The sequence below is a fragment of the Saccoglossus kowalevskii genome, chromosome 1 (assembly GCF_978046115.1).
Source record: "Saccoglossus kowalevskii chromosome 1, keSacKowa6.1, whole genome shotgun sequence".
Classification (NCBI taxonomy): Eukaryota; Metazoa; Hemichordata; class Enteropneusta; family Harrimaniidae; genus Saccoglossus; species Saccoglossus kowalevskii.
This window is the reverse complement of record NC_140641.1, coordinates 10,809,660-10,836,842: the sequence shown is the minus strand read 5'-3', so window position 1 is coordinate 10,836,842 and position 27,183 is coordinate 10,809,660. Positions and strand designations below refer to the sequence as shown.

The following is a 27,183-nucleotide window of genomic DNA, read 5'->3' as shown; positions in this document are numbered from 1 at the left end:
TGTATCTGGTTGTGTTGAAACCGAGACAATTTGTGTTTGTTTCATTCATTAGATTTCAATCATACATCAACAGTCGCTTGTCCATAGTATGCGTGATGTTGTCAGACACAGATCTCGTTATATTACTATGATCTATTATCATGAATACATTATTCAGAAGAAAATCCAAAGAATAGCCATAGTATGTTACACATACATTGTGTTTTGTTCTGGGCATAACTGGTGCACATTTCTTTCGCACCAAACATATGCTCTTATTTTTCGTACTAGTTTCAAACTGGTTCGAAACTAAACATGCGTTAACACTATGTCAACAACTACTGTTCATTTTTCTTCACTTATGATTCTTTACATGTTACCGAGAATTACAGGATACAAGTATATTAAGCAATCTTGAATAGTAATTAGACGACAGAATAGCAGCTAAGCTGTCTCAGACATCATCATCTAAGCTGGTGGGTCAATTGGATAAATGTTTATTTTTTTCACGTCTGTTCAATCGAGCTCAAGTGAGCTACAGGGTTTTATATTATTTCTAGTTTTTTACATTTATGTATGGAGTTTTACCGTAACGAAGGACAATTTGTAACCATTCAAAGAGGTTTAAGGTAGAGATGCAGGTTCGTGGGCACTTGGGGTGAATTGTTTTTTCTTTGCTGTTTATTATCCAAATAGTCTTGCCTATATACTGTTAACATTTTGTAGAATTGTGAATAGTGGAACATACCCCAAAAAGATTTTAAATTGTAGATAACAGGTTCAAACATTATCTTTTTTGAATGCTTAGTAAGATTTAGCAAGGCTGTACATAAATAATAAAAAAGAAACATGGTGAAAAAAAGAAATGACGGGATCTCCATATTATGCACTTTATTTAACTTTTAACAAAACGATAATACATTTAAATTTGGAACTGTTACGGCCATTTTAGTTATGGGCATTAGTAAACTTCTTACTGAGTGAATTGTTATGCAAATTAGCAATTGTCTCAGATTCTTGTTAGTGCACATCCCAGAACTTAAAAAAAATAGCTCTTAGACGCTTTGTTTTGAAATTTACACAAATGGTTGATAATATGCATATATTCAAAACGTCGTCAGTGCATTGTTTTTGGTTGGACAGTGTTACAACAATCGTACAGACAACCAGCCTGGGAGTTAATTTATGCATAAACTTGAAGTAGTGAAATTTGAGCTGCTGCCCTGCAGAATTGACAACTGGTAGACAGTTTTCAAGACGGCACTTTCTTCATAGTAAACAGATGTACCCATAAATCATTTTTGACAGAAACAGAAGCATGGTTTAGAAGAAATTTTTTTTAAATCACTTTTGACCAAAAACGCGCATGTTTGTGCATATTTCAAACTACAGTGTCCATAATAAAAAAAATACTTACAAAATTTTAAAAATTCATACAATAAGCTTTCCGAAAATATATAGTTTTGTGGACAAGGGAGGTCATCTTGGTTTCCTAATTAAATAAGTAAAATACCTGTCAGGTAAACTGGATCTCTACCTTAATGTAGTTATAGTTATTTAAATGATATGCACCAATTAATTCTTGGCACGGACTGAAATTTTTTTGCGGTATGATTTCAAGAAAAACATTTAACCATATACTTGAACGACGTAGTACTGCGTTCATCCAATTAACCAGTGTCACGATCAAAGAAACGGTCTTGATGTATAACAGGATCATTTTCAAGGTTACCCAATCAACTAGAAGATGCAGGTTCAGTAAACTGGAGGAATGCTTTTTTTTGGGTCAAATCTCTCGTATTTTATTTGACAAAGTTTCTTGGTTTTCAGTTGGATGATCAGCTCATTGCATGTAGTAGTAGCATTGCATACAGTGTCTTTTTGAATACAGCGGCCGTGATTAGTATTAACGATATTGTGGCGATGTGCATTGCTTACAGTGGTCGAGAGTTAGAATCATGCGCGTTGCGCGTGTATATGATCGCAATTTGCCTTAACGTATATTGTAGAAATACTTACCGTTAGTGTAACACCATACGGCCTGATATTATCGACTTAGACCTCGACTTATAACTCTATAAAACAGGATATTTATATGCACATCGTCGTCAGGATATGAACTGAGTTAGGAAATTCTGATAAATAGTTACGGGGGGGGGGCTTGCTGTCACCATATCATTATGACAGTCATGAGTACGTAACGTAGCAACCTGATACATTGCGTATCATATATCACTAGTTTTAATAATAAACGTGCGCCCCATCTTTAAACTTTTGTCAGCTATTCCCGCAAACATCACAGACATTGCAAATATCCACTACCACAACAAATATATGAAGCTAGATATATTAATACCAGCAACTTTGTACATATCTGTAAAATATTTGTTTAAATTTATGTGGAAACAAATTTAGAACATATATAAACTGTATACAGTTTGGCGTTATTGCTCCCTTCCACCTTTCACCATTCAGAAACTAATTATAGTTGCAGCAGGGGGAGTCTGTCCATAAACTATTGTGTGTATAAGTTACTTATTAAACTACAAAAGAGACCTAGGGAGTGCTGAGTTTAAAGCAATACTGTTGAATCGTACAAAGAAATACACCATGCGACGTTATAACACGTTTTTCTACGTCATGTTTTGAATCACTTAATAAATATTTAAAATTTCTAATTTAAATTCATAGTCAGATGTTCAGTTCATTTTTGTTCATTTCTTTTCAATACCAACTTTCTGTAAATGTCCATAACAGTATGTTGAATGGTTCACCATATGACAATATCCCTAATTTGCTATTTTAAGCGAATGTTTTTGTTTTATTATCAAAACCAACTAATACCAACCAACTAAAATGTCAAAAGTGTTATGACATGTTTGTAATCGCTTATTGTATTATCGCGGCGGCCATCTTTTATTTTGCTTTGACAATACCATGATCAATGTTATGACCTTATATGTCACTACTAATTACCTTTTTAAAATGTGATGGGTCATATTGAATAACTTGGCTTCGACTCAACAAAATATTCGAATAAATAGTATCGGAATAAACGATAACAGTTATAATTCGATTGACGTTGTTTTACTGGTAAGGTGTGTACGTGATCTGAACATACTAAACAGGTCATACGTACCAACAATATTTTAGTTAGTATGATGTATTTGCTTAGCGAAATTGCAATTACCAAAACTATTATCAATACATTACGTGACATTAATAAACCATATGCAATTAAAGATTATAATTCATTGTAGTATCAAATTATCGTTTTTTAATTATTTTACGAAACGTGCAAATATACTGAACTAAATAAACAGGTAAATCGGGTAAATATTCCTAGACCAATGTTTACTGTATTTCCCAGGGGCATTGACCGTCCATTTAGATTGAATTATCATTTAGATGAACGCACAGACAGGAGATTACTTAATAAGACAGAACCGCAACTTGTGGGGTCGGTCACAATGTCAGAAAAGCAAAGCTGTATGGAACTGCATTATTAACGAAAGATTGATTCGCAAATATTTGCATAGCATTGTTATCAACAGATTGACCCAATTTCCACAGTAGATCGTCAACATAAGCGAGAGTTTTGATGTTTAACAGTATTGTAACTTCGTGGAAATTGAAAATAAATTGAAATATACTTAAGTTAGTCATTTAATGTAATAACCCCACTGTATACACGATGGACTTCTCAAGTATCGGTTAATAAAGGCAAAACGAATGAATGGATCTTAGCAACAACGCAGCGGAAATTACACCACAATGCAATTTACAATCATTGGCAATAAGTTAAATGATGAATGAAGTCGACTGTTAATCCCAAGGTTCATTATTATAAAATCTATATTTAACAACTAGATTGAACACATGTGACTGTGTGAAATGAGACACGCATCTGCATTATATGTAGCTCTTTGTTAGTGACTCTCTTTAACGACAATGGTGTGTCGGATTATATTTTTTCTTAACTCGTGGATATACACGAGCCATGGATATCTGTCAAATGCAAAAATGCAGATCAAATCAATTATTGGAGAATTTGTGGAGATGTATGTGACAGCTAACGTCGGATGATTTCAATCTTACTGCAATTCAAGTGAGGAGATTACTGCAGCAATAAATCGGAACATACCCGACACCTTCTGATCATATTGGAAATTATATTTAAGCTCGTACGGGAATGTCTTGACATCATCTCGCCAATTTCTGCGTCTATAATTGCCCTATTATCACACAGTAATGAACAGCGCGTCTTTCTTTTATTTTCTAACTAATCTAGACATCTGATGCTGATATGCTGATGTAGTATAAGTAATAAGTTTTAATAGTGCATAAGGTGGTCCATAATTTTTCCCTATATCCTCACATTTTTGAAATTAGATTAAATAACTTAATAAATAAATATATATCATAGTACAATAAATAAGGCAGCGTGATTTCACAATAAATACTAACTTGACTACTGTAAACCACACTGTAAGATTGAATGATAACTATACAGAGAAAAGAAGTCATTGTAACAGGGAATAAAAAAGCTTTCATCCATAATTGCCCAGTTATAGCGGCTTTTTTCCGTAGCGTGTGATCAGGTGGCAGAACCTTGAATAGCAATTGCTATATCAATACAACACAGTAATGGTAGGCATTAACTCCATGCACGTCATTTATTACGCATGGATGATTTGTTTCAACGTGTGACTGATTATCTTGTGTCGCCGCCAATACGAAAAAATATATGGCTATCCAGTTAATAAAGTCATCGGAATTCAGTGTGATGTATTATTAGACAATATGTCACGCTCAAAGTAGAAAACGGCACGTTGTTTGTCAATTTATCAACGGTTGTATTTCTTCAACTTAAACGCTTTGAATACTTAAAGCTGTTGTAATTTTCTAACACAGGTTCAAACGAAATCGATAATTTCTTTCGTCATATATTAGTCTCTTCATATGGACATGCGGTTTGATTTCTTATTTTAGGTCATTGCTGTTTTCCTGGTGCATTTTTGTCTTGTTAATGTGACTGCAAGTGTATGTACAAACCTGACTCATTATACCACGTATTTTGTAAGACATGGCAGACTGCACTCTACAGTCATTCTGTGTCAGGAATTGATCCAAAAACTTTCCTGTTATGAGGCGATTACGCTGACTACCGTACCGTTCATTAGCATTCTTACAATTCCACTATCAACAGCACTCCAATATTCTGCCATAGCGAGCATCACATCGCGATACATTAAACGGTGTTCAAAATATCATCTACATGTGTTTGATGATGTGGCTCGCTACGCTCACAATGAGGGGAGGGGTGTATCCTAATAAGCGTGATAATTGCAATAAACCCTTTATGGTAGATAAATGACTACACGTCCTTGCAAGATAATCTCAATCATAGACCATGTTGTCTTTATATGACAAAATACTTAGTACATATTGAATACCATCAACAATTATTGAGATTGTCGTCTGGACACAAAAATATTTTTATGGGGAAAAACACGGAGTAGGTTTACTTTTAAAAGAAGTAGTGACATTTCGCTTTTTACAAAAACTATTAAAATCTTAGAATAAATGTGTTTATTACATTATCAAGTAGTAGCAGTAGCCGGCGTTGATGTATGCAAATTATTGGAACACACAAATAACGATCATAATGTTAGTTTCTGCTTGCAAAATATCTCGGAATGTTATTTTACTTTATTTTATTTTATTTTATTTTATTTTATTTTATTTTATTTTATTTTATTTTATTTTATTTTATTTTATTTTATTTTATTTTATTTTATTTTATTTTATTTTATTTTATTTTATTTTATTTTATTTTATTTTATTTTATTTTATTTTATTTTATTTTATTTTATTTTATTTTATTTTATTTTATTTTTTGCAACATCGTTTGCTTTATCATGACCGAGCCCGAGCACATTTTGCATTAAAATGAAATATAGTTATTTGTGGACAGAATGTTATTAAATATTTGAACGTCTTGAAACCTAACGTACCATATAATAAACTAATACGTGTCTAGAGTATCAAATTATGTTCTGAGATTCATCTCCACTAACATAGTTGCTCATAAATATTTGTAACAGAAATCGCATAACTTATTAAACGATATTTGATAACTTTAATATTATTTAAGTATCATAACATATAATGATTATAATTAATATACTAACAAACCTGCACAAAAACGACAACGAAATGAATCTGGAAACTGAAAAATGCCAAATGAATTGAAATGAAGAAAAAACAAACTGATCGATATCACTGATGTTCTCTGATAACATCTAACAACGTAATTGCACGGATTATGAATCGGACAGTGTTTCAGAAAGATACAATTCCCATGGTAGTTATTACAGGAAGTAATTTTGTTTATTGAGTTCCGACTTTATCGTTGTGTTTGGTTACACTGTAGACACGACGCCATGTAAAGCTGCCATAATTAGACATGAATCCCAATGGCCTATTGGACTAATGTGTATGCTCTGTTCATTTCCACCAAATATTTGAATAATCTCTATTTGGGGCAGGGGTTAATCATTTATATACCTATAATCTTGTTTTGGTTATCCAGGATGACCGTACACAGCTGACCGTATACAGCCCAGTGTTGTGGACATGCTTCTAGAGTGGATGTAATGATACAAATACATATTACGCGTTACTTCAATAAAATTACTGATTTATTTCTGAAATGTATGCGGAAAAGGTTATTTGAAATTAGATACCGTTGTAAGTTATTAGGCATAGGATTAAAACTGCTAAACCAATTGTGTATCTAATCCATAGTCGTGAGGATGGGAATTATTAATAAAAAGTTCATTTCGCGGCCATTGAGATACTATTTCACACAAAAAAGAAAACACTGTATTTAAAACTACCATCACAAATTAGTCTTGAAATTGCACTGGTACTCAAACGAGAGACTAGTGTATACAAATGTGATACACACTGTACTCGCCCATTGTACATAGCACACATCACTTTGTACGACGACGTCTATGTTTAGAAGGGAACACAATGATTGGTTTCATAAGAACTATTATATGTAAAGTTTAAAAAAAATCAAAATACATATATAAAATAAAAGTGGCGCCTAGCCAGCTTCCTTTAATTGCATACTCAAATATTAACGGGTCATAAATTGTGTTTTTATAACACGTCACTAGAACTATCATACAATAATTTATTGCAAATTGCAAATTTATATTTTTCCAGTGAAGTGAATCGCATTTAGCACTAATTGTCTAGCAGTTAATATTTTAATTAGCTAATTCAGGGTAAGACAGGTACGTATACCACGCTTATTAAATACACGATGAGCTCAACGTAACTGTCGTATATTTACTCTATAAATGAAAATGGTGGACAATATTCAAACCATTCAAGATATACTGACTTGGAGAACTGACAATATACTTGGCAACAGTTGCTAACAGTGTTTGTTTTGCTACTTAATATGAGTCCAATATACGATCAATACTGTGTTTTTATATTTCAGTTAGTTCTCTTTAATTGTAAAGGTTGTTCGTAAGAAAGGTGTACTCTAAAAATTGCCCAGTGCCCATGTTCCATGTAATTGCACTGTTACACAAACGAGAGTCTTGTATGTATACCAATGTGGTACGCACTTGCCCATTGTGCATAGCACACACAGTATCTTCACCACATTGTACGACGAAGTCTATGTTTAGAATGGAACACAATGATTGGTTTCATATAAACTATTATATGTATAGTTAAAAAGCAAATTCAAAATACATAAATAAAATAAAAGTGGCGCCAAGCCAGCTTCCTTTAATTGCATACTCAAATATTAACGGGTCATAAATTGTGTTTGTGTAACACGTCACTAGAACTATCATACAATAATTTATTGCAAATTACAAATTTATATTTGTTCCAGTGAATTGAATACCATTTAGAACTTATCGTGTAGTAGTTAATACATTTTTTTTCATTTTAAATTTGCGGTAGTTTGCAATAAGACAGGTACATATAACTCGCATACTATATACACAATGAGCTCAACGTAACTGTGGCATATTTACTCTGTAATTGAAAATGGTGGGCAATATTCAAACCATTCAAGATATACTGACTTGGAGAACTGACAATAAATTTGGCAACAGTTGTTAACAGTATTTGTTTTGCTACTTAAAATAGCTCAAATATAATGTCAAACGTGTTTTTTTTTATCTTGCAGTAATTTCACTTTATTTGCACAGATTGTACAGAGGGATTTACTCCGAAAAATAATATAATATAGACCTGTACATCAGTAGTAACAATATACAATCACTGAATACCTCTGTTATTGTTTAGTTACATAAACACACACATGTGAAAACTAGAAATACACATATTATTTAATTCGCACATAATATATCACATAAATTAAGCAGTATGCATTGTGTTAATTTTCATTACATAAGTGAATTTATTTAATTCGTGGAACATGTTTAATGATATCCATTCCACCAGTCTGAAATTTAATTATGTCAAAACAAATCTCATTACACAAACTGGTTGTATTTTTTGTTTCGTAATGTTTATATTATTGTTCCGTCTATATCGACTGTTAAAAATAGTGTATACGTGCATCAGTACACATGTAATGGTATGTCTGGTAATATATATTGATTGTATCACTTTAATTAGTTCATAATTTTTTTAAATCATAATAACCAATTTTTATAATTCATATGTTGAGTATTGTGTGTTTAATTTCTACCCGGTGATATGCATAATATACTAATTTTAATGCGTGTTTACTTACTAGATTGTGGTTGTTGAGTATGCGAGTTGTACAGTGGATGTACATCGCATCAACGAGTTACAAAGCAACCTCGGTAAATATTAACATGAATTGATATGCATTGTTACATGGAAACCCGGAACATGGTTTACAATATGAATATCCAGGGTATTATGCGGCTCGGTGAAGCTCGTAGTGATCGTTACCATTGACATTCGTTGCTATGCAACAAACGGCTGCTCAGAATCACGGCCTTTGCTAAAGTTGCGATGAACTGTGTTAATTGTTGATGCATTACATTTGTTTTTAGCTAACTTAATCAACGCAAGCACAATATTTGACCGACTAATGCTTGGACTATTATGGTATATTATATATCAGCAAAATCCACGTAGTTGTATTGCGTCACATAAATGATCAAGAACTTTTATTTCGATTAACAATGTAACAATTTATTTGGGAAATATAAAGAGGCTGATTATGGTCTGCCAATGTTCTTATTGATTTATTGTCACCAGGAATACCGCACGGACGAGTACGTCGACAGACATGCTCTGCTGGCTGGAGTGATGTAGCTGGTGTATGCGTCATATATGGAGACACGCCTAAAAATTGGTGGATGGCACACTTAGACTGTATCGAAAGAGGAGGATACCTCGCATCCAAGGATAACTGGGACACTCCATTAGAAGCGGTTGGTGAGTGTGTGTATGCTTTTACTATTGCGATTAATATGATGCATTCGTGAGGTGGTAGTCACATCTATTTTTAAAAAAATGTTAAATTTGTGTATAGTTTGTCCAAGTGGAAGCAATCACAATGCCGATGAAACGTACTGTTATGAACTGACGAATACGAAAGGGACCCTACAAGATGCAGAAGAGTATTGCCAGTCAAAGGGAGGTACAGTACCAGATGTAACAAGCTATGAAGAAATTCAATTTATCCTGGCACAAGTGACTACTCAGAACATTCCAAACCCGAGGTACAACTAAATCATCATTTTTTAACCATAACAATGACTCGACAATGACTCATATTAACCATCCTTTCAAGAGCTGATGATTTAAACATGTTCGAAACGACTTAGTAGCATTCACAATAATTGACGATACCATCAGCTTTCAATTTTCTTCCTTACTCATTTTAATAGTTATTATCATATTCTATGTACTTAGTTCATGGAGCAATGGTCTGTGGATTGGACAGAACAAAGATAGTTCTGCTACATGGGTGTATTTGTCGGACGGCGAAACACCGGCTTACACTGACTGGGCATCGGAACAACCAGATGGCGCTGATGAACAGCTCTGCGCGGTGATTATTTACGATTCTACGTCGTTGTCTGGACATTACGGGAAGATGCACGACACTAGCTGTGATAACTCTGAACATACAATTATGTGCAAATATAATGCTGGAGGTACATTTTACATTCTTCTAGTGATTTGTCGTAGTTTTATAAGTCATTAGATTATTAGATCTATATAAATCCATTCTTTAATTAAATGTAATACAAAGTATTTGTTTGCAGCGTGGGTTGGTGCATTATGGGTAGGTTCTGGCATTCAATGTTTTGACGGAATATCGCCCAGTCCCACGTGGGTAGCAGGTGCACCTCAAAGTGATCAATGCGCGTTAGAACTTAAATACGGCACATGGAACACAGCCGACTGCTCCACACTTCGTCTTTATGTATGCAGAGAAGGTAAAACTGCGGACCTTACAGACTCTGTCGTCAACGCTATAATACCAAGTGTATCGCAGGATAATATCGGTAACTATTATGTTCCAATCTGCTATGTGTTTTATTCGACTGCTTTGCATTTTATTATGTTAAAGAACGTGGTTGTTGTTGGGTTGTAACAATGTATACATAAGTCTTTAGCTTGATGAACTCAAATGGCTGCGTAATATATTCACTTCGAGAAAAGAGTAGAATTTACAATCGAAAAACTAATTAAAATAGGCAAATAGTATCTAGATAGTAAAAATGTTTTTCCTAAGGCAATTTACAGTCATCGTCATTAGCATCATTATTGGATTTTTCTAGATCCATCCATCTTTTGCACTGAATAGTGTTGCAGCCTTTTCAACATTCTCAGTTATTTAATTGCATTCTGAAATTCATCTTAACATCACACTGCTGCGTGCGTACTTTGACCATCGTTTATCCGTATATCCACGACAGCATGTCCCGTAGACAACCCTCCTGCTGGTTCATTTTATAATCCGGATACTCATATGTGTTACTGGTTTACCGCTGACGCGTCCAGAGAGTCGACCCTGGCAATGTGCACGGCTAGTCATAATGCGAGTCTTGCAGTTATTGATGATGAACTTGAAGGGGAATTCATCTTCACCAAAATGCTCCAAAACAAACCTAGGTAATTATACATTAAGGAGATTTATAGCCATATCTTCCAATACAGATGAATTCTCGTACTATATATCTGGTGGTCATTACTATTTCAAGTTTAGAATGTTTTCACAAATATGTTTTCTCTTGTGACTATTCTAGTGTTGATCGTGTAGCAATTGGCATACACTACTCATCCGTATCAACAGAATGGGTTACTGTGGATGGAATTTCACTTACATATACTCATTGGGAAAATAACATTATACCATCTGGCTCAGAGGAATGTGCATATATTGGGAAAGCAGAATATGGAAGATGGATACAGTTTATTTGTGTGTTACCGTTTCCGGGAGTCTGCGAATTTGAAGGTACGATATTTTATAAGACCCACACGTCGTTTACTCGTATACGATCTAGAACTGATGTGGTATGTCGTTCTTGACATATTCCGCCAATATCTACGTATATTCTTGATTAGAAGCGTATCATCTGAAGAGATTGCAAAGTGTTCAAAATCTGATGGTCGTGTTCAATAATCTTTGTAACAAATTTAAGAGACAAACGTTTCATTATCAGCAAGCCGCGTAGTTTATATTGATATCAAGCCCATACTTGACAGCTACACTAAAATGTATTACTCACGAATTATGCCCTTATTGCAATATACATGTATGTAGATAATTTAATCATGCATGTTAGGTACGTGTATTATCATGTTATAAAAACCACATTCGTTTACTTAACTACGTGTACGTATGTATAATATATTTTGCAGTTGTTCTTCCGACGACTGTTGCCCCAACTATTGCGGATACAGTGGATACGTCTTTTTCACGAACAACACTACCTATAGATGCAACTAGTACTACAAAAGACACGGAGGTGAGTTATATGTGTTCAACTGCCAAATACACACATTTTAACCGGGTGACAAAGGTAACATTATATTAAAATAAAATAGTGTATGTGCTCTTGACACTATTTGGCAGATGTGGTGTCAGATGATATTCAATCTGGTAGTGCAGGCTGGAAGTTATTTCTTAGTTGTTTCATTTATGAATATACTGGCAGCCTTTGCATTAAACTTCCTCCTCACCAATGTGTGTAGGGAAAAAAGTGGTACACCGATAATCTTTATGGACTGGATACGTTTTTTGTGGCCCGAGATCGTGCGGTGGGAGCGCCGAGCTTGCGAGGGCGTGTAAGCAGAACGACCAAGGGCAGCAAAAGCTGTATCTAGTCCATACAGTTTTTACCTTGTAGCTTATAAGTGTAATTTTACTACGGCGTGACCTCAAACACAGGGCGAATTTAGAATGACGCTTTGTGTTTTGAGCGATGAAAGCCAGGCTCGCTGGGTCTGGCGTAATTCCTGAAATTATTGCCTTTATGTGAGGGCGCACTTCCTATAGCGTTACGAGGTCGAGCAATACTAGGTATAAGATAAACATTATTGACAGGGATACCACGAGGCAATGTATTGATATTACTCGTTTGAAATGAAGTTGCATGCTAATTTACGCACGTGATTAATAATCCTCGAGACTGAGATCTGCTTTATTTAGTTCGTTCCGTTTTCAGATGTCCATAAAAAGACTAACTAACAATGTATTTTAATCATGAAGCCCCATGTGTCTTGCATCCATGTTACATATATATATATCACCTAGGCCACATGAGAGTAATGTGAGTGACATTTTTCTTTTCGCAATCCAAGCCACACACAGAGATGATGCTTCCTAATTAGGCAAATCAGCATGTACGATGACTAATAATTATATAATATTGAGGGATAAAAGCGTAAGTGTTAATACACCAGTACCAACATGGGACAGGGAAATCGATATATACTTTCCAATTTTGCGATGGTAATTACGTTGCTAGAGCGAACAATTGCATGCAGTGTATTTAGATGTAATAAATGTACCACGTAACCGAAGATCGAGAAGTGGCATGTGACGTGTATCACTACCGACAATGTTATTGTCTTGAATCAGCATAAAATGCACGAATCCGACATGAAATATTTAACAATGCAAGACTTACTGTTAATGGTGCAGAATACGACCTGGGCAATAAGTAATTCCCTAGTGGTATTTGTTATAATATCGCGCCATCGAAACGACAGAACCGTCTACGTGTAATGAATGAGTGATTGAATGAAACGCAGTTTTACAGCAAGGATATTTTGGACTTAGTATATTACGATGAATCGTTAGTTTAAGTTTGTCTGAAATTTCGTCGATGTAAATTCCCCCAACTGTCAACATGTATTGTCTTAATCGTCTAGTATTATAAGACATCCCATATATGCACTCAGTATGCGCTAATGAATCGTTCACGTTTTCTACTTAGCTGGCGTTGGAAACTATACGACACACTTTAGTTACCAGCAGCGGGAGTGTAGACCAGAAAACTGTGTCTGGTCTATTAACAGAGGTGTTGACGTTACTTCAAGACCCGTTAGAACAACTGAGCTCTACGGCTATTACATACTTAGTTGACATTGTCATGGCATTAGCTCGAATGAGTAGTACATCAGAAGATATTTTCGAGGTAATACTGTCCTCGATTTCAATTTAAATTCGGGATTTGTTTATTGATATGTAATTGCTCGTACTATTTTTAACCAAATATCATTACTTGGTAAACTGACCCTTTTCAACTGATAAAAAGACATTATTTTTTAGCTTTTTCAGAAATTGCTGTGGCTGTGCGATTTTGTTCTTTTGGAGAATAATCAAGAAGCATTGCTTAATGATGTAAGTAATGTCAAAAAATTACACTTAATATTGGAGTAATTTAATAATAAAACACTATGACTTTACAGCAATACGCACACTGATACTCTCGAACGTTCTAATGTCGCGAAGGATCGATTTCAAACATACATTTCAGCAATCATGGTATAAACAGTCAATTGAGCACGCTTGAACGTTGGCCTTACGGGTATCATGGATCTCACCAAGTTATTACAGCCATAACTCACACAACATGTGCTCAATATTATGGACACACTGCCTGTTTTATCTTGTGTATGTTATATTTTGTTATGAAGTTCGCATATAGATAGAAAAAAATATTCCCCGTTGTTATTTTCGTTTTACAAATATTTAATAAAAAGGATAGTCAAATATAACAATTTATAATGTTTACTTTGTCTTAGGAATGAGTCCTTAGATTTATAGATATTTTGCTTTTTCACTATTATTCCAGAAATAAGATTACTGATCTATCTACGATTGTTTTTATGTGTGTGGAAGTTGTATATTTAAATGCTATACATAAATGTCTGAATCATTATTAATACATTTGACATATTCTCGAATACAATGTAGTAGTTATCTATTTCTAATACCTCACATTGCAAATTGAATACAAATATTATAATGATAACGCATGGTACATTTCAGATCAGCGATGAAACATTTGCCGAAATACTCGAACTAACGGATACACTGAGTTCATTAGCTACTTCAGAACTTATGAATGAAGACGTTTTTACTAAAGATAATTTAGGTATGTCATTCAACCATATATGGTCTATACTAACTGCCTAGTTATTCTGATTCGGGAAATCAACAGATGACGAAAGCATTTATGTGCATGTGTTATAAAATAGAGTGTTTTGAATGCTTGAATTTAAGTTGTTTTTGTCTGATCGTTCATTTTATTAACTTAAATTTAAATAGTATGGCGTATTTAAAAAAGATAAAAAAAAAGTAAAATTGGCGATCGTTGCAGTATATTTTTGTAAATGACTGAAGATAATTATTGTTTATTATTAATATTAAAATGTCGTTTTGCTTTTGTTTTTTGTGCGCCGTTTTGATAACTCGACTCAGGTGCGATACAAGCATATTTAAACAGCGGTGTCTTGGGATTTATGTTGAGGTGAAAGCCCTCGACCTGTTGACTCGATCACCGTTAAAAAGCTTCTATTTTATACTAATGCGCATTTGCGTCAATCACACGTCACTTTTAAGGAAGGCGAGTACCAAAGAGTTTTAGTTTTGAGATAATATATTAAAAATGATGTATACTCGCCCATGAATAATGAGTCTAATATGTGGTTTGCATTCATCAATCGTTATTTTTCGAAAGCGGGCGTACTGTATATTACAATCTCTGTTTATACTAGGTAGTAACTGGTCCTATTCATGCTATTTACCTGAATAAGTAATTCTTTACTTATATATATATATAAACCAGACGTCTTTTGTATTTGTAATATTTGTTGATCTGACTGTACATTTGGGTTTATTTTCATGACAACGTTGTGTATCAAATGTCGATAATTGCATCATGAAAACTATTATAACCCACAATTGATGTAGAAACAACAATCATTATATATAAATAAAAGTGATTGACTAACTAACTCAAACACACAGAATGAAAACTTAAATCACCTTTAAAACGGGAAAGGAAGTTATGATTCAGTACTTAGAATGGCGGAATATGAACGCTGAAAGGAAAGTGTCGATGGGAAATTGGAAGTTGCATTTACAGTGGAAGTAGTTACTGAAAGTTCAATTAAACACGACATTAGATAATAACAGGTAAATTCTAAATAAAACCGGAATATCAAGGCCGCTGAAAGGAAATAATTGAAACGTATGCTTTATAATTCATTAAATGAATGGATATGAATGGTTTATTTGAGTGTACAAACTGAATCATTCCATTACATAGATACAATTCAAAGATGAAGGTGATTAATATTCAGATATATAAACCCATCCGTCGCCGTATTATATATATATATATATATATATATATACTATATATACAATACTATATATATATATATGATTCGCCGTAGAACTTAGTCGAATCCGCTCATGACTCATGAACTATACGTTAGTTGTATATTTGTCTCGTGTTGATATATACTATTTGACTACGGAGATATTACTTATACTCAGTCATTACTATTCGTATTTATTATTTTGTAGATGTGCATATATTTCGTGACATTAATCCAAATGGACAGGATTATTACATTGAAGTAAAAGGATCGGAGTATTCGAGTTCAATTATATTACCAAAGGAAATATTTGGCCAATCAAAAGGTACAGTTTGAATAGGTTGCATGTACTTTTATTTACAGTATATAACATTCAGTTATCTCCATTATGTCTCACATTGTTTGGTGAATGAAACAACTGTGAAGCTTATCATGTAATTGTTCAGTTTTGCCGGCAATTCGAATGGTAAACTATTTTAAAGTTGAATTGTTTCGTTTTTCAATAAAAAAAACATGTGCATAAATCGGTATTGTTTTCAGTGTGTCCGAGATTTGTTGCATAAACCGATCATTAAGAGTATTTGAAACAGAATCATCTTTGTACTTTGGCAATAAATGCATATGAAAGTTGGCGTCAGTTGTGTTGCATCTTTAACTGAAAATAGTTATTTTGCGGGGCATCACTTATTCAGCGTTTCATTCGGTTGGCTGTGGCACAATGGCACAACGCCAAAAGTTCACTCTGACATAGATTTTATGTTGGCCGCAACATGTCCTTCCGCTATATATTATCAATAACTGTATTTAATATAATCGCCACACGAGTAACAATTCGAATTATTAGAATCAGCATGTTGTCTACGTGACTAATTGGTTGAACTCCTTATCGTTGTAGGTACATTAGGCGTATTGGTAGTGAAAACGTTATACGTCACGTCATCTAAGCGTGCATTTGTAGACGATTTAACCTCAGAAAAGTTCAACAGTTTGATGTATTCCGTATCATTCACAAGAGATGATGGTGAGAAGAGTGAATTTGGGGAAGATGTTATCACATTTTATTTTCAAAACGTAGAGGTAAAGCCATGATATGTATTTGTTTTTCTTAAGCGGTATTTGGATTGTGGTAAACAAATATTGGGAATCAAGTTAAATGATACTAACATGGAGAGAGTTCATCAAGAAATCGCAGATTTTTGAAATAATTAAGGAAATGCGTTTCTTGGATCAGCTGCCAGCCGCGATAGATAAGATCTATTCATTAATGTTATTATAACATGTTTCAAAATAAGATAATTAGGAAAGAGTGTTAATTACAGTATACAGGTCTTTGTTATGTTGATCCAAGGCATTTAACCGCACACTACCGATAAGCTCAGTGCATTTGCCCAGTTGCGAGTTCAAATTTTGAGTTTCTTGTTTATATGTTGTGCCTGTAATTTTGATAAGTTTTACGCGCATTCCCTTTTTTCGTTTATGATATTTTTACGATCGTTTCGTTCTTGAGTTCGCCTCTTATATGCTGATACGCTGATCGAACGTTGAAAGAGATGCTCAGATTTATCTGTGAGTTAAATGTATAAACGTGTATGTATGTGGAAATATTGGCTTCCTAAAGGAGATTGGTATCTGGTACCTATGGGCGCTTACTACCTCGTGTCGATTTATACGAGTGTCAAAAGCTTGGTCGTTGTCCTGTTTTAATTGGTAACTTAGACCCGGGTAACTAGATAAGTTATCATTATGATAACCCACTCAAGTAAACACATGTTTGTGTTTTTTATTATTATGGACCGGTTACACCCAAGTAGTTAGATGAATGGGGATTGTGATTCACCACAGTACATGATATGCGCAATCGTTTAAGTACGAATAACAGTGTTGGTTGCGTGCGAACATATCATTTTGATTCGTATGTTTCGATGCAGCTTGTCTCTGAAAAAATCGTCACGGAACATTTCGCATGGATGGGTACCATGTTTATATTATCTGTTTCATCAATCATTTACTTAAAACGACATCACGTGTATCGCGCATGGCTGCATCGTGTATTTCCTTTGTTGCGTTTCAAACATACTGCAAACAGTGATGCACTGTACCATAGTTACCGGCAGTATCATGTATTGTCCTTACTGCATAAAAGTTCAGTATGTTTACTTCAGTGCAATCGGTAATAACTCTGGTGAGCATAACTCAGCGAGTGTGTCATCTTTCACATCACCGTGTGTATTGTTTCGAATAATATGGTTACCTAGGTGGGGGAACATTCGACGCGACGACGGAGAAGAGTTAATCGCTATTTGAGAGACATTATTTATATTTATTCTACAGAATCCAACTGAATCCCAACGATGTGCATTCTGGGATCCCGATATCAGGTGACTGTCAATATTCGTTAAATTGAGTTACGATTGTTTTTCTGCTATTTTACACGGAATACCTTATAATGATGTTTTATCTCGTTTGTTAAGTGAGTGGTCAGTTGTTGGATGTTATTTGGATGACGATGCCAGTAATTCATCACATACCGTGTGTCATTGCAATCATCTTACTAACTTTGCAATTTTGATGCAATTCACTGAGGTAAGAAGTTAATGAATATTTAAATTATTTATCAATTGGAACATTCTAAATATACGTAATCATGAGTTAAACATAGATACCATTGAACTGTACAAATTAAATCGCTAATCTGGAAATCGCCACATATGACAGGAAAAACGATCAACTAGTGAATCAAATTCAGTCCCAGTTTTATGAAATCGGATATTATAAGTTGTAAATGAGAGAAATCTTAAAAACAACTAATACGAGTCATTGTATTCAGAACGCCGCGATGTACGGCGATAAATGAGTCTTAGCAGGAGAACTAGATAAGTGTTAGTTTCAACGGGAGATAAGTGTGAATTTGAATGGAAGATAAGTGAGATTGAGCGGGGATAAGCATGAGTTTGAGCAAAAGACACGTGAGAGTGAACGGAGCTCATTGTGAGTTTGAACGAATATGAGTTTGAGCAGGAGATAAGTGATACAGGTTTGAGCTGGGATGTAAGTTTGATTGGACGTTAAGAGAAATTTTGAGCGGGATATGAGTGTGTTTTGAACTGAAGATTAAGTGAGATTGTGTGGAAATATTTGTGTGATTCAGCGGTAGATAAATGTGAGTTTGAGCGGAGATAAGTGCGAGTTTGCGCGGGAGATAGCTGTGAGTTTGGGCATGAGATTAGTATAAGTTTGACCTTGAGATAAGTGTGAGTTTCAGAAGAAGAGGAGTGAGATTGAGTGGAGTTCCAGTGAGAGAAAGGTGAAAGTTTGATCGAAAGGTAAGTGGGAGTTTGAGAGGGAGATGGGTGTGATTTGAGCAGAAAATAAGTGAGATTGTGCGGGAGGTATATTTGAGTTAGAGCATGAGATAAATGGGTTTGAGGGGGATGAATGTGAGTTTCAGTTGTAGGTATTTTGAATTAGAGCGGAAAATAAGTGTGTGTTTGACCATGAGATAAGTGTGAGTATGAAGGGAAATACAAGTGATTTTCAGCGGCTGATAAGTGTTAGTGAAATGTAAGTTTGAGTTTGAGCTGAAGCTTTTTGTGAGTTTGATAGAAGACAAGTGAGATTGAGTGGAGTTTCAGTGGAGATTAGTGAGAGTTAGATTGACAGATAAGTGAGAGTTTGAGCTGGAGATGAGTATCGTTTGAGCGAGATTGAACTCTGGATAAGCGGTAATTCGAGCATAGGATAAGTACGAGTTTGATTGGGAAATAAGTTTGAGTTTGAGCTGAGATAATGTGAGTTTACGCGAGAGTAGAGTGCGAGTTCGAGCAGGCGATAAATTGGTTTGAGTGGAAAAAAATGTGATTGATCGACGATAATTATGAGTTTCAGGGGTACTTGTGAGTTTGAACGAATATAAAGTGTTTGAGCATGGGTTAAGTGTAAGATTTAGCGGGCATATGTTTGGGGTTGAGCGGGGGTATATGTGAGTTTGAGTAGAAGGTCAAGTGTGAGTTTTAGCTGGGGATACGAGTGTATTAGAATGGATAATACATGTGAGTTTGAGCACACAAGATGAGTTTTAGCAGAAGATATTTGTGAGTTTGAGCATCCCGTCCCGAATTTGAGTAGCAAATAGGTGTGACTTTGAGTATGAGTTGAATGAGAGATAAGGGTGAATTTATGCTGATGATTATTGTGAGTTTGGGCGGGAGATTAAAATGAGTTTGTCCTGGAGATAAGTGTGAGTTTCAGCAAGAGATGTCAGATTCAGTGGGAGGTAAGTGTGAGTTGGAGCGGAATATTAGTGTGAATTTGAGTGGGAGATAAGTGTAAGTTTGATCGGATATAAGTGTTGATCATGAGATAAGTATGAATTTGAGCATGAGATTAGTGTGAGTTTCAACGGGAGTAAGTTTGAGTTTGAGCGGGGAGTAAGTGGCACTTTGAATGGCGGGTAAACATGAGTTTGAGCGGGAGGTATGTGTGAGTTTGAATGAGGGTGAGTGTGAGTTTGAACGTAAAATAAGTGTCAATTCGAGCTGGAAATAAGTGAGGGTTTGAGATACGGGTAAGTGTGAGTTTGAGTGGGAGCGGGAGATAAGTGTGAGTTTAAGCAAGAGGTAAGTGTGAGTTTGAGCGAGCAATAAGTGTGAGTTTGAGAGAAGTGTAACTGTGAGTTTGAGAGAAGTGTAACTGTGAGTTTGAGAGAAGTGTAACTGTGAGTTTGAGCGTGAGATAAGTGTCACTTCGAGCTAGAAATAAGTGGGGTTTTGAGAGAAGGGTAAGTGTGAGTTTGAGAAATGGTTAAATGTGAGTTTGAGCGGGAGATAAGTATGAGTTCGAGAGAAGGTTTAGTATGAATTTGAACAGGAGACAAGTGCAAGTTTGAGAAGGATATAAGTGAGTTTAAGCGGGAGATGAGTGTGAGTTTGAGCGAAGAGTACGTGTGAGTTTGAAAATGAGATATGTGTCAATTCAGGATGAGAGAAGGGCCAGTGTGAGTTTAAGAGGAAGATAAGTGTGGGTTTGTGAAAATGTAAGTTCGAATTTAAGCAAGAGATAAGTGTGGGTTTGAGATGGTGGTAATATACAGTTTGGGCGGCAGTGTGAGTTTGAGCGGAAGATAAGTGTGAGTTTGAGAAGAAGTAGGATCTCTCTCAATTTGCTCTTTGACAGATTTACGCCGTTCTCATAGTAACCATTATTAATATTATATTATCATCGTGGAATATTGCAAAGTTTAGTGACGTAATTTCCTTTGCGCTGTTGTGGATAAACATAATTATTATGTGACACAAAAAAGGAATATGACATTTAAAGCGACACGGTATCTCAGTGAAGGTGTGATTACAATAGAATAGACAAATGGGCAATGTTTTCTCAATAATTAAGTCATCATAAGAAATTATATGATACCCGTAGCAGTAATATATATTTACATTCGCTTGGACGCACAAGCAATATATTTAGACTACTTGTAATGTTTATTAATTGTCACATCATACGTACACATATATTTTTTTACTGACAATTTAATATATTTGTTATTTAAATGGCTATTTATATGATTTATACACTTCAAATACATATGTTTAAAGGGCATGGGTTGTCATGCCGCGCATGTGCGACACTTAATATAACATTGTTTTCCCCCACAATCCAATGCGCCCTTCCAATGGAAATCATGAGTACGAGTTTTGACCTGGGTGCAAGATGTACTAATTACCGCCCGTGACTCTTTCGATACCTTCCAATCGCCAAGGAAATGCCATTGTTTGAGCTTAGTAACGTATCAGTCTGTACTCGCTGGTCTGTGCAACATTCACCGCCCTTTAATATAGAACACCTAGCATACGTTTAAAACGCGAAATAAAAATTGCATACCATGAATAATGGTAGACTTTTAGGCATTGCTGTTACGAATACAACGTTTGTATTGTCCTCGTCCAAATATATTCACTGAATATTTTTGTTCTGTAGCCGATTGACCTTGGAGTTCATGACGATGTCTTGGAATATCTGACATATATTGGAACGAGTATTTCCGTGTTATGTCTTGTCATAACACTGCTGATTTATTTGCTTGGAAAGTAAGTGTGATATCGTACGACGTGTCGTTGTCATTGCACTTTGATTGGTGTCTCATGCCATGCCTAGTTATAGACAGTATAACATATAACAAGAATTTAAAATACGTTTGGTGTTACCGACCTTCAATACAAATTGCCATTCTTGTGAGTTGCGCCATCTAACGGTGAAGTGTTTTTGTGGCGTAAACTTGAATAAGAATAATGATCCCCGTCGTTACGTCGATATTGTCGCGACTTCACAGCTGAACAGTGTTGTATATTTCACGTTAACGTCACAGAATCGTCACAAGAGGGCGATTTTATTGAATAATGAGGATTAGTTTAGATGTATTAAAGTATGCCTGATTGAAACTATATTGGATTACAAAATATTATATACATATATTATTGTATTCTCATTTTCCAGCAAATGGTGAATGATGGCTGACATGTATGCGTACATCACTGTAAATTATTTTGTTTTCTATTAAATGTGATCGCTCAGTGTACTGTATAGATACGTATCACAGCTAACCACGTGTATCGTTCTTTGACAGGTTATTGAAATCTGAACGAATTATCTTACATTCTAACCTTGCAATGGCGTTATTGATGGGACAGGTGTTGTTCATTAGCGGCGTCGATGCGACATCAAATTCGGTTAGTAAGACTACACTGGCTGCAAGCGTATATTACCCGCTTAGATATGAACTGCAGCAATTAGAACGTTACAGCGACTCGTTTATTCAGCGTTAAAATGCTTTTGTCGCCATTACCCGTAATGTGTCTTTTGTGTGTCTCACTATATACGTAAACGTTGTTATCGAAGCCATTACAAGTTGAATTGCTCTTAATTACCCCGTTTATATTATCACATTCGAAAACCACAATCTTTTGTCTATGTCAAGTCAACGATTTATAACATCTCAATTTACTATTCATTCACAAGTCCATTTGTACAGCCATAGCTGTCCTGCTACACTATTTCTTCTTGGCGGCTTTCGCGTGGATGCTTGTAGAAGGAATCCACCTGTACATGAAATCAGCAATGGTGTTTGGTAGACATATCAAAACATGGATTTACCTCCTCTTGGGATGGGGTAAGTAGCAACTGTTGCGATATCTGGAATCTAATAACATAGTACTGGGTATGTAATCTGATATATATGATAACTGTATAAGAATAATACATTTGGTATTATCGTGTGTTCTGAGCATATAGCCATTTTGACGCATATTACATCATTAGTTATGCACAATGTGTAATTATACTTTAAGTCGATTTTAATTACCTCTTTGTTACTAGGACTCCCTCTTGTTATTGTTGGCGTAACGTTTGCTATTCGGTATGATGGTTATGGTGCTGAAGGAAGTGGCAAATGCTGGCTCGCTACAGAAGCTGGTTTAAGCTGGGCATTTATTGGCCCTGTACTGGCAATCATCCTGGTAATTAAATGTTTCATGTATACGACTGCATGTTTGTAATTTCAAAAACGTGATTATTTCTAAATACTTTATATTCCATAACTGCTAGTCTCAATACGTATATACACTCACGTTGAAACACGAGACACGATTTTGTAAAAGTTACAATTTACTTGTTAAATAATACTATATTATTAACACAAACTATGTTCAATGATAATCTATTTCTCAGATAAATACGGTACTTCTCATCTTAGTAATTCGTGTCTTTATGACGCTGAAGGCTAATGCAGACAAGTCCGAAGTTCAACGTATTCGGTGAGTATATCTGACAATTCCTCACTTTATCCAAGCGTTTAAACCGATACACAGTTATAACTAAAATATAACTATTATTTAATAATAAAACTAATATTATGTTTCCTGAATTCAGAACTGGTATCCGTGCAATTCTGATGCTCCAACCACTGCTAGGTATATCCTGGTTATTTGGAATATTCAGTGTAAACGAACATACTATTATGTTCCAGTATTTGTTTGTGATCTGCAACTCCCTCCAGGTGTGTAATTAGTCAAAATAATGTGTACATATTATAAACTCTAGCCATAATGCGCAAAATTGAGTTATGATTGACTTTTCTTTTGATCTCATTTTCTTGTTTCAGGGTGTGTTTATATTCATATGCCATTGCCTGACAAATGAAGAGGTGAGCACTCACTTATTTTATTTGCGACCAAACAATTGTATATTCACCAGCAATCATTGAAATCAACACATATTCATTCGAATACTCATTCACTTATATAATGATTTTGTTGATATTGTTAAAACTATTTCTTCTTTTCAATCAGGTAAAGTCCATCTTCTTGAAGAAGTACAAAAAAATGGCATCTTCATCCATCCATACATCTTCAATGGGAACAGCATCATCGACGCTGACAGAAAGTACACAGGCTACGACAGATGCTAAATATAAAGGTATGGATGCAATCACGCTCACTCTTCAATTATTTCACAAAACACTCGGATTTTGAATCTTGATAAGATTCTTAACGTTTTTCGACAATGTAAAATGATATAGATGTAGATTGGTTTGAAAAGTCGAAAACCATCTCTCAATGAAATTGGATATCTGATTACAATTTTTCAACTAGTTTACGTAAAATAAAAAACGAGATAATTGGTGTACTACGAATAATGTTCACATTTTGTGTATGCAGAAAAATTCAAAATTTTCGTGTACGGCCTATGCACTGAAACATTTTTGATGTTTCAACTACATGCGATATACCGTGATGTTGGTTTCATTTACAATGCATCTGGTATAAAGTGCTCTATTATACACTAATGGACTTTCATAAATTGTCCCTGCTTCATCGTTATATTAAATTGTGTAAGTAGTTTACGACTTTTTTAAAGGATCTGGTATAGCTGTCAATAACGACAACAACAAGACAACGTCGTTTGGCTGATGGTAACAAAGTCATATATTTAAAAGAACAACGGAATACTGTCATGTCTCATTGTTACTGTATTATATCTTTTTTTGCAGGTTCGTTCAACAACAAACACGCATGGAAAGAATAAACTGCTACGTATTAGACATTATGTTTTATGTAATCAAAACTGAACGCAAAGTGTAGTTATAAGTTACTAACTTTTACTCCGACAATATTGAATCACAAGTTTGTTGTTTGTATTTATTTACAAATAAGAGGAATAGTAGTTATTATTTGAACACCATGCGTGTGCTATGAAGGTTGTTAATATGTAGCAAAAGACCGTTCACACATACACTACCATATGAGCAAGTGACAGTATAAATGATCAAGTAACCTTTTGACGGATATTTTTGACAACCCAATACATTGCAAAGAATCTGGGATACAAGACAATTATCATGCCTGTTCAATGGATGGCATATTTGTAGATTCGGTGTACAATGTCTTTGGAATAACTGGTATATTATATTTAAACATGGTGACAATTTTTAATATGTAAAAAAATGTAAACATTGTTCTCAAAAATAAGAGAGGGAATACCCCGCTTCCGGTGTAAATAGTGTGAAAACTAAGGTAGGGAACATTTACAAATATTTGTTGATGGGATTTGTCTGACATTAAATATCGTATGTATTTCATTGATCGACGTCATTGTTGTAGTGTATCAAGTTATAATTATAGTCATAGAATAGCCTCGCATATTCGATATCCATTATTAAATAACATATGATCTGCTGTAAATCCTCTTATTGCCTGGCATCGCTATATGGTGTTAAGTTTTTCTTCTCAAAATGGGGTGTTCTTTTTCGCTTGTTGTGTCATATTATATCATACCTATATGATACCTAGGGGAATGTTCTGTTGAATTCGTCGTTATTGTATTCTTAATAAATCGTCGCTATGCATATTTAATATGGATGCCCAAGCGTCAGTGATTTTGTTATTTGGAGTTATTGATTTTTATATTTGCATTTCACTGCTTCTGGCTTGTATATTGTTCATGAAATATTATATTTAGTTTTTTTTTTTCATAAAAATATCTACGATAATTCTATTCATATATCATATAAGATTATTTAATAAGTGGCCGATTATGGTCACCACGTCTTTGAAGTTTCCGTCCATTATTCGTGCATGCTATTTATAATATATATAGTGTTATATATTCACATAGATATGATAACGAAGTTTTATAAGCGAATATAATATATATATATATATCACTTTTGAATTTTAACATAATTCTGTCATTACAAATATAATCTTTAACCTCACCGTGGATGTATTTAATAAATGTGTTTGGTGAAAATATGTTTATAGACGTGTATTTGCATTATTCATGTAATCACCAATACGGTTGTATCACTGTGTGTGAAGATGGCTGGAGACTGATATATGTCAGAATATATTTTAGTAGCAAACCCTTGCATATATGCAACTTGATTAGGTTTGTTACCACTTAGAACACTAGAAAGGCATCACCACAGATGCTGATTATGATATCACAGATACTGATTATGATATCACAGATACTGATTATGATATCACAGATGCTGATTATGATATCACAGATGCTGATTATGATATCAGAGAGTCTGATTATGCTAACATAGATGCTGATTATGATATCACAGATGCTGATTATGATATCAGAGAGTCTGATTATGCTAACATAGATGCTGATTATGATATCACAGATGCTGATTATGCTATCATAGATACTGATTGTGATATTGCAGATGCTTATTATTAAATAATATATGCAGATTATAAAATCGTGAATGCTGATTATATCAGTGATTCTGAATTAATATGAAAGATGCTGATTATGATATTATATATGCAGATTATAAAACCATAGATGCCGATTATACTGGAGATTCTTATTATGATATCAGAGATTCTGATTATGATATCAGAGATTCTGATTATGATATCAGAGATTCTGATTATAATGCCATATGTGTATACAAGTCTCAATAATGAAGCCTAACAACTAAATTATACTGTACATACATTAATTTTTATCCGTCCTTTAATCATATAATAATTGAAAAAAGTACGATATCGGATGATGTATCATCTTTAGTGAGTCTACAACACACTGTTTATATGTCGTCGCACACGGCACTTGTATAGTATGCAAACAAGGCACTGGCCAGTTAATAACGTTAAATTTACCAATAAAGTAATCATTCACCTTTTATGTGTCATTAGCGTCTATTACCCAGTTACTATTGGTGTGTTGGCCGCTAAAGGTCTACACAGGCGGTGGTTGCAAACAACAACACCTGCACAGCAATCTTTTATCAAGGTAGAA

The 27,183-nt window shown here is 34.6% G+C and overlaps 1 protein-coding gene across 1 annotated transcript in view; it reads left to right on the top strand.

Annotated features, from left to right (window-relative positions):
• Positions 1–26,174, top strand: part of LOC100373893 (uncharacterized) — a 31,228-nt gene extending 5,054 nt beyond the window's left edge. Inside the window, exons 2-25 of the mRNA XM_085496461.1 lie at positions 8,783–8,852; positions 9,277–9,456; positions 9,554–9,743; positions 9,937–10,181; positions 10,293–10,535; positions 10,950–11,145; positions 11,280–11,488; positions 11,896–12,002; positions 13,476–13,676; positions 13,811–13,882; positions 14,534–14,639; positions 16,079–16,195; positions 16,766–16,947; positions 18,202–18,248; positions 18,342–18,453; positions 21,847–21,956; positions 22,493–22,595; positions 22,885–23,035; positions 23,242–23,381; positions 23,593–23,678; positions 23,794–23,920; positions 24,026–24,067; positions 24,213–24,339; positions 24,914–26,174. Coding sequence (XP_085352587.1) covers positions 8,783–8,852; positions 9,277–9,456; positions 9,554–9,743; positions 9,937–10,181; positions 10,293–10,535; positions 10,950–11,145; positions 11,280–11,488; positions 11,896–12,002; positions 13,476–13,676; positions 13,811–13,882; positions 14,534–14,639; positions 16,079–16,195; positions 16,766–16,947; positions 18,202–18,248; positions 18,342–18,453; positions 21,847–21,956; positions 22,493–22,595; positions 22,885–23,035; positions 23,242–23,381; positions 23,593–23,678; positions 23,794–23,920; positions 24,026–24,067; positions 24,213–24,339; positions 24,914–24,948 — 3,198 coding nt within the window. The 3' untranslated portion in view covers positions 24,949–26,174. The remainder of the gene's footprint in view (positions 1–8,782; positions 8,853–9,276; positions 9,457–9,553; positions 9,744–9,936; positions 10,182–10,292; positions 10,536–10,949; positions 11,146–11,279; positions 11,489–11,895; positions 12,003–13,475; positions 13,677–13,810; positions 13,883–14,533; positions 14,640–16,078; positions 16,196–16,765; positions 16,948–18,201; positions 18,249–18,341; positions 18,454–21,846; positions 21,957–22,492; positions 22,596–22,884; positions 23,036–23,241; positions 23,382–23,592; positions 23,679–23,793; positions 23,921–24,025; positions 24,068–24,212; positions 24,340–24,913) is intronic.
• Positions 26,175–27,183: the final 1,009 nt, after the last annotated feature.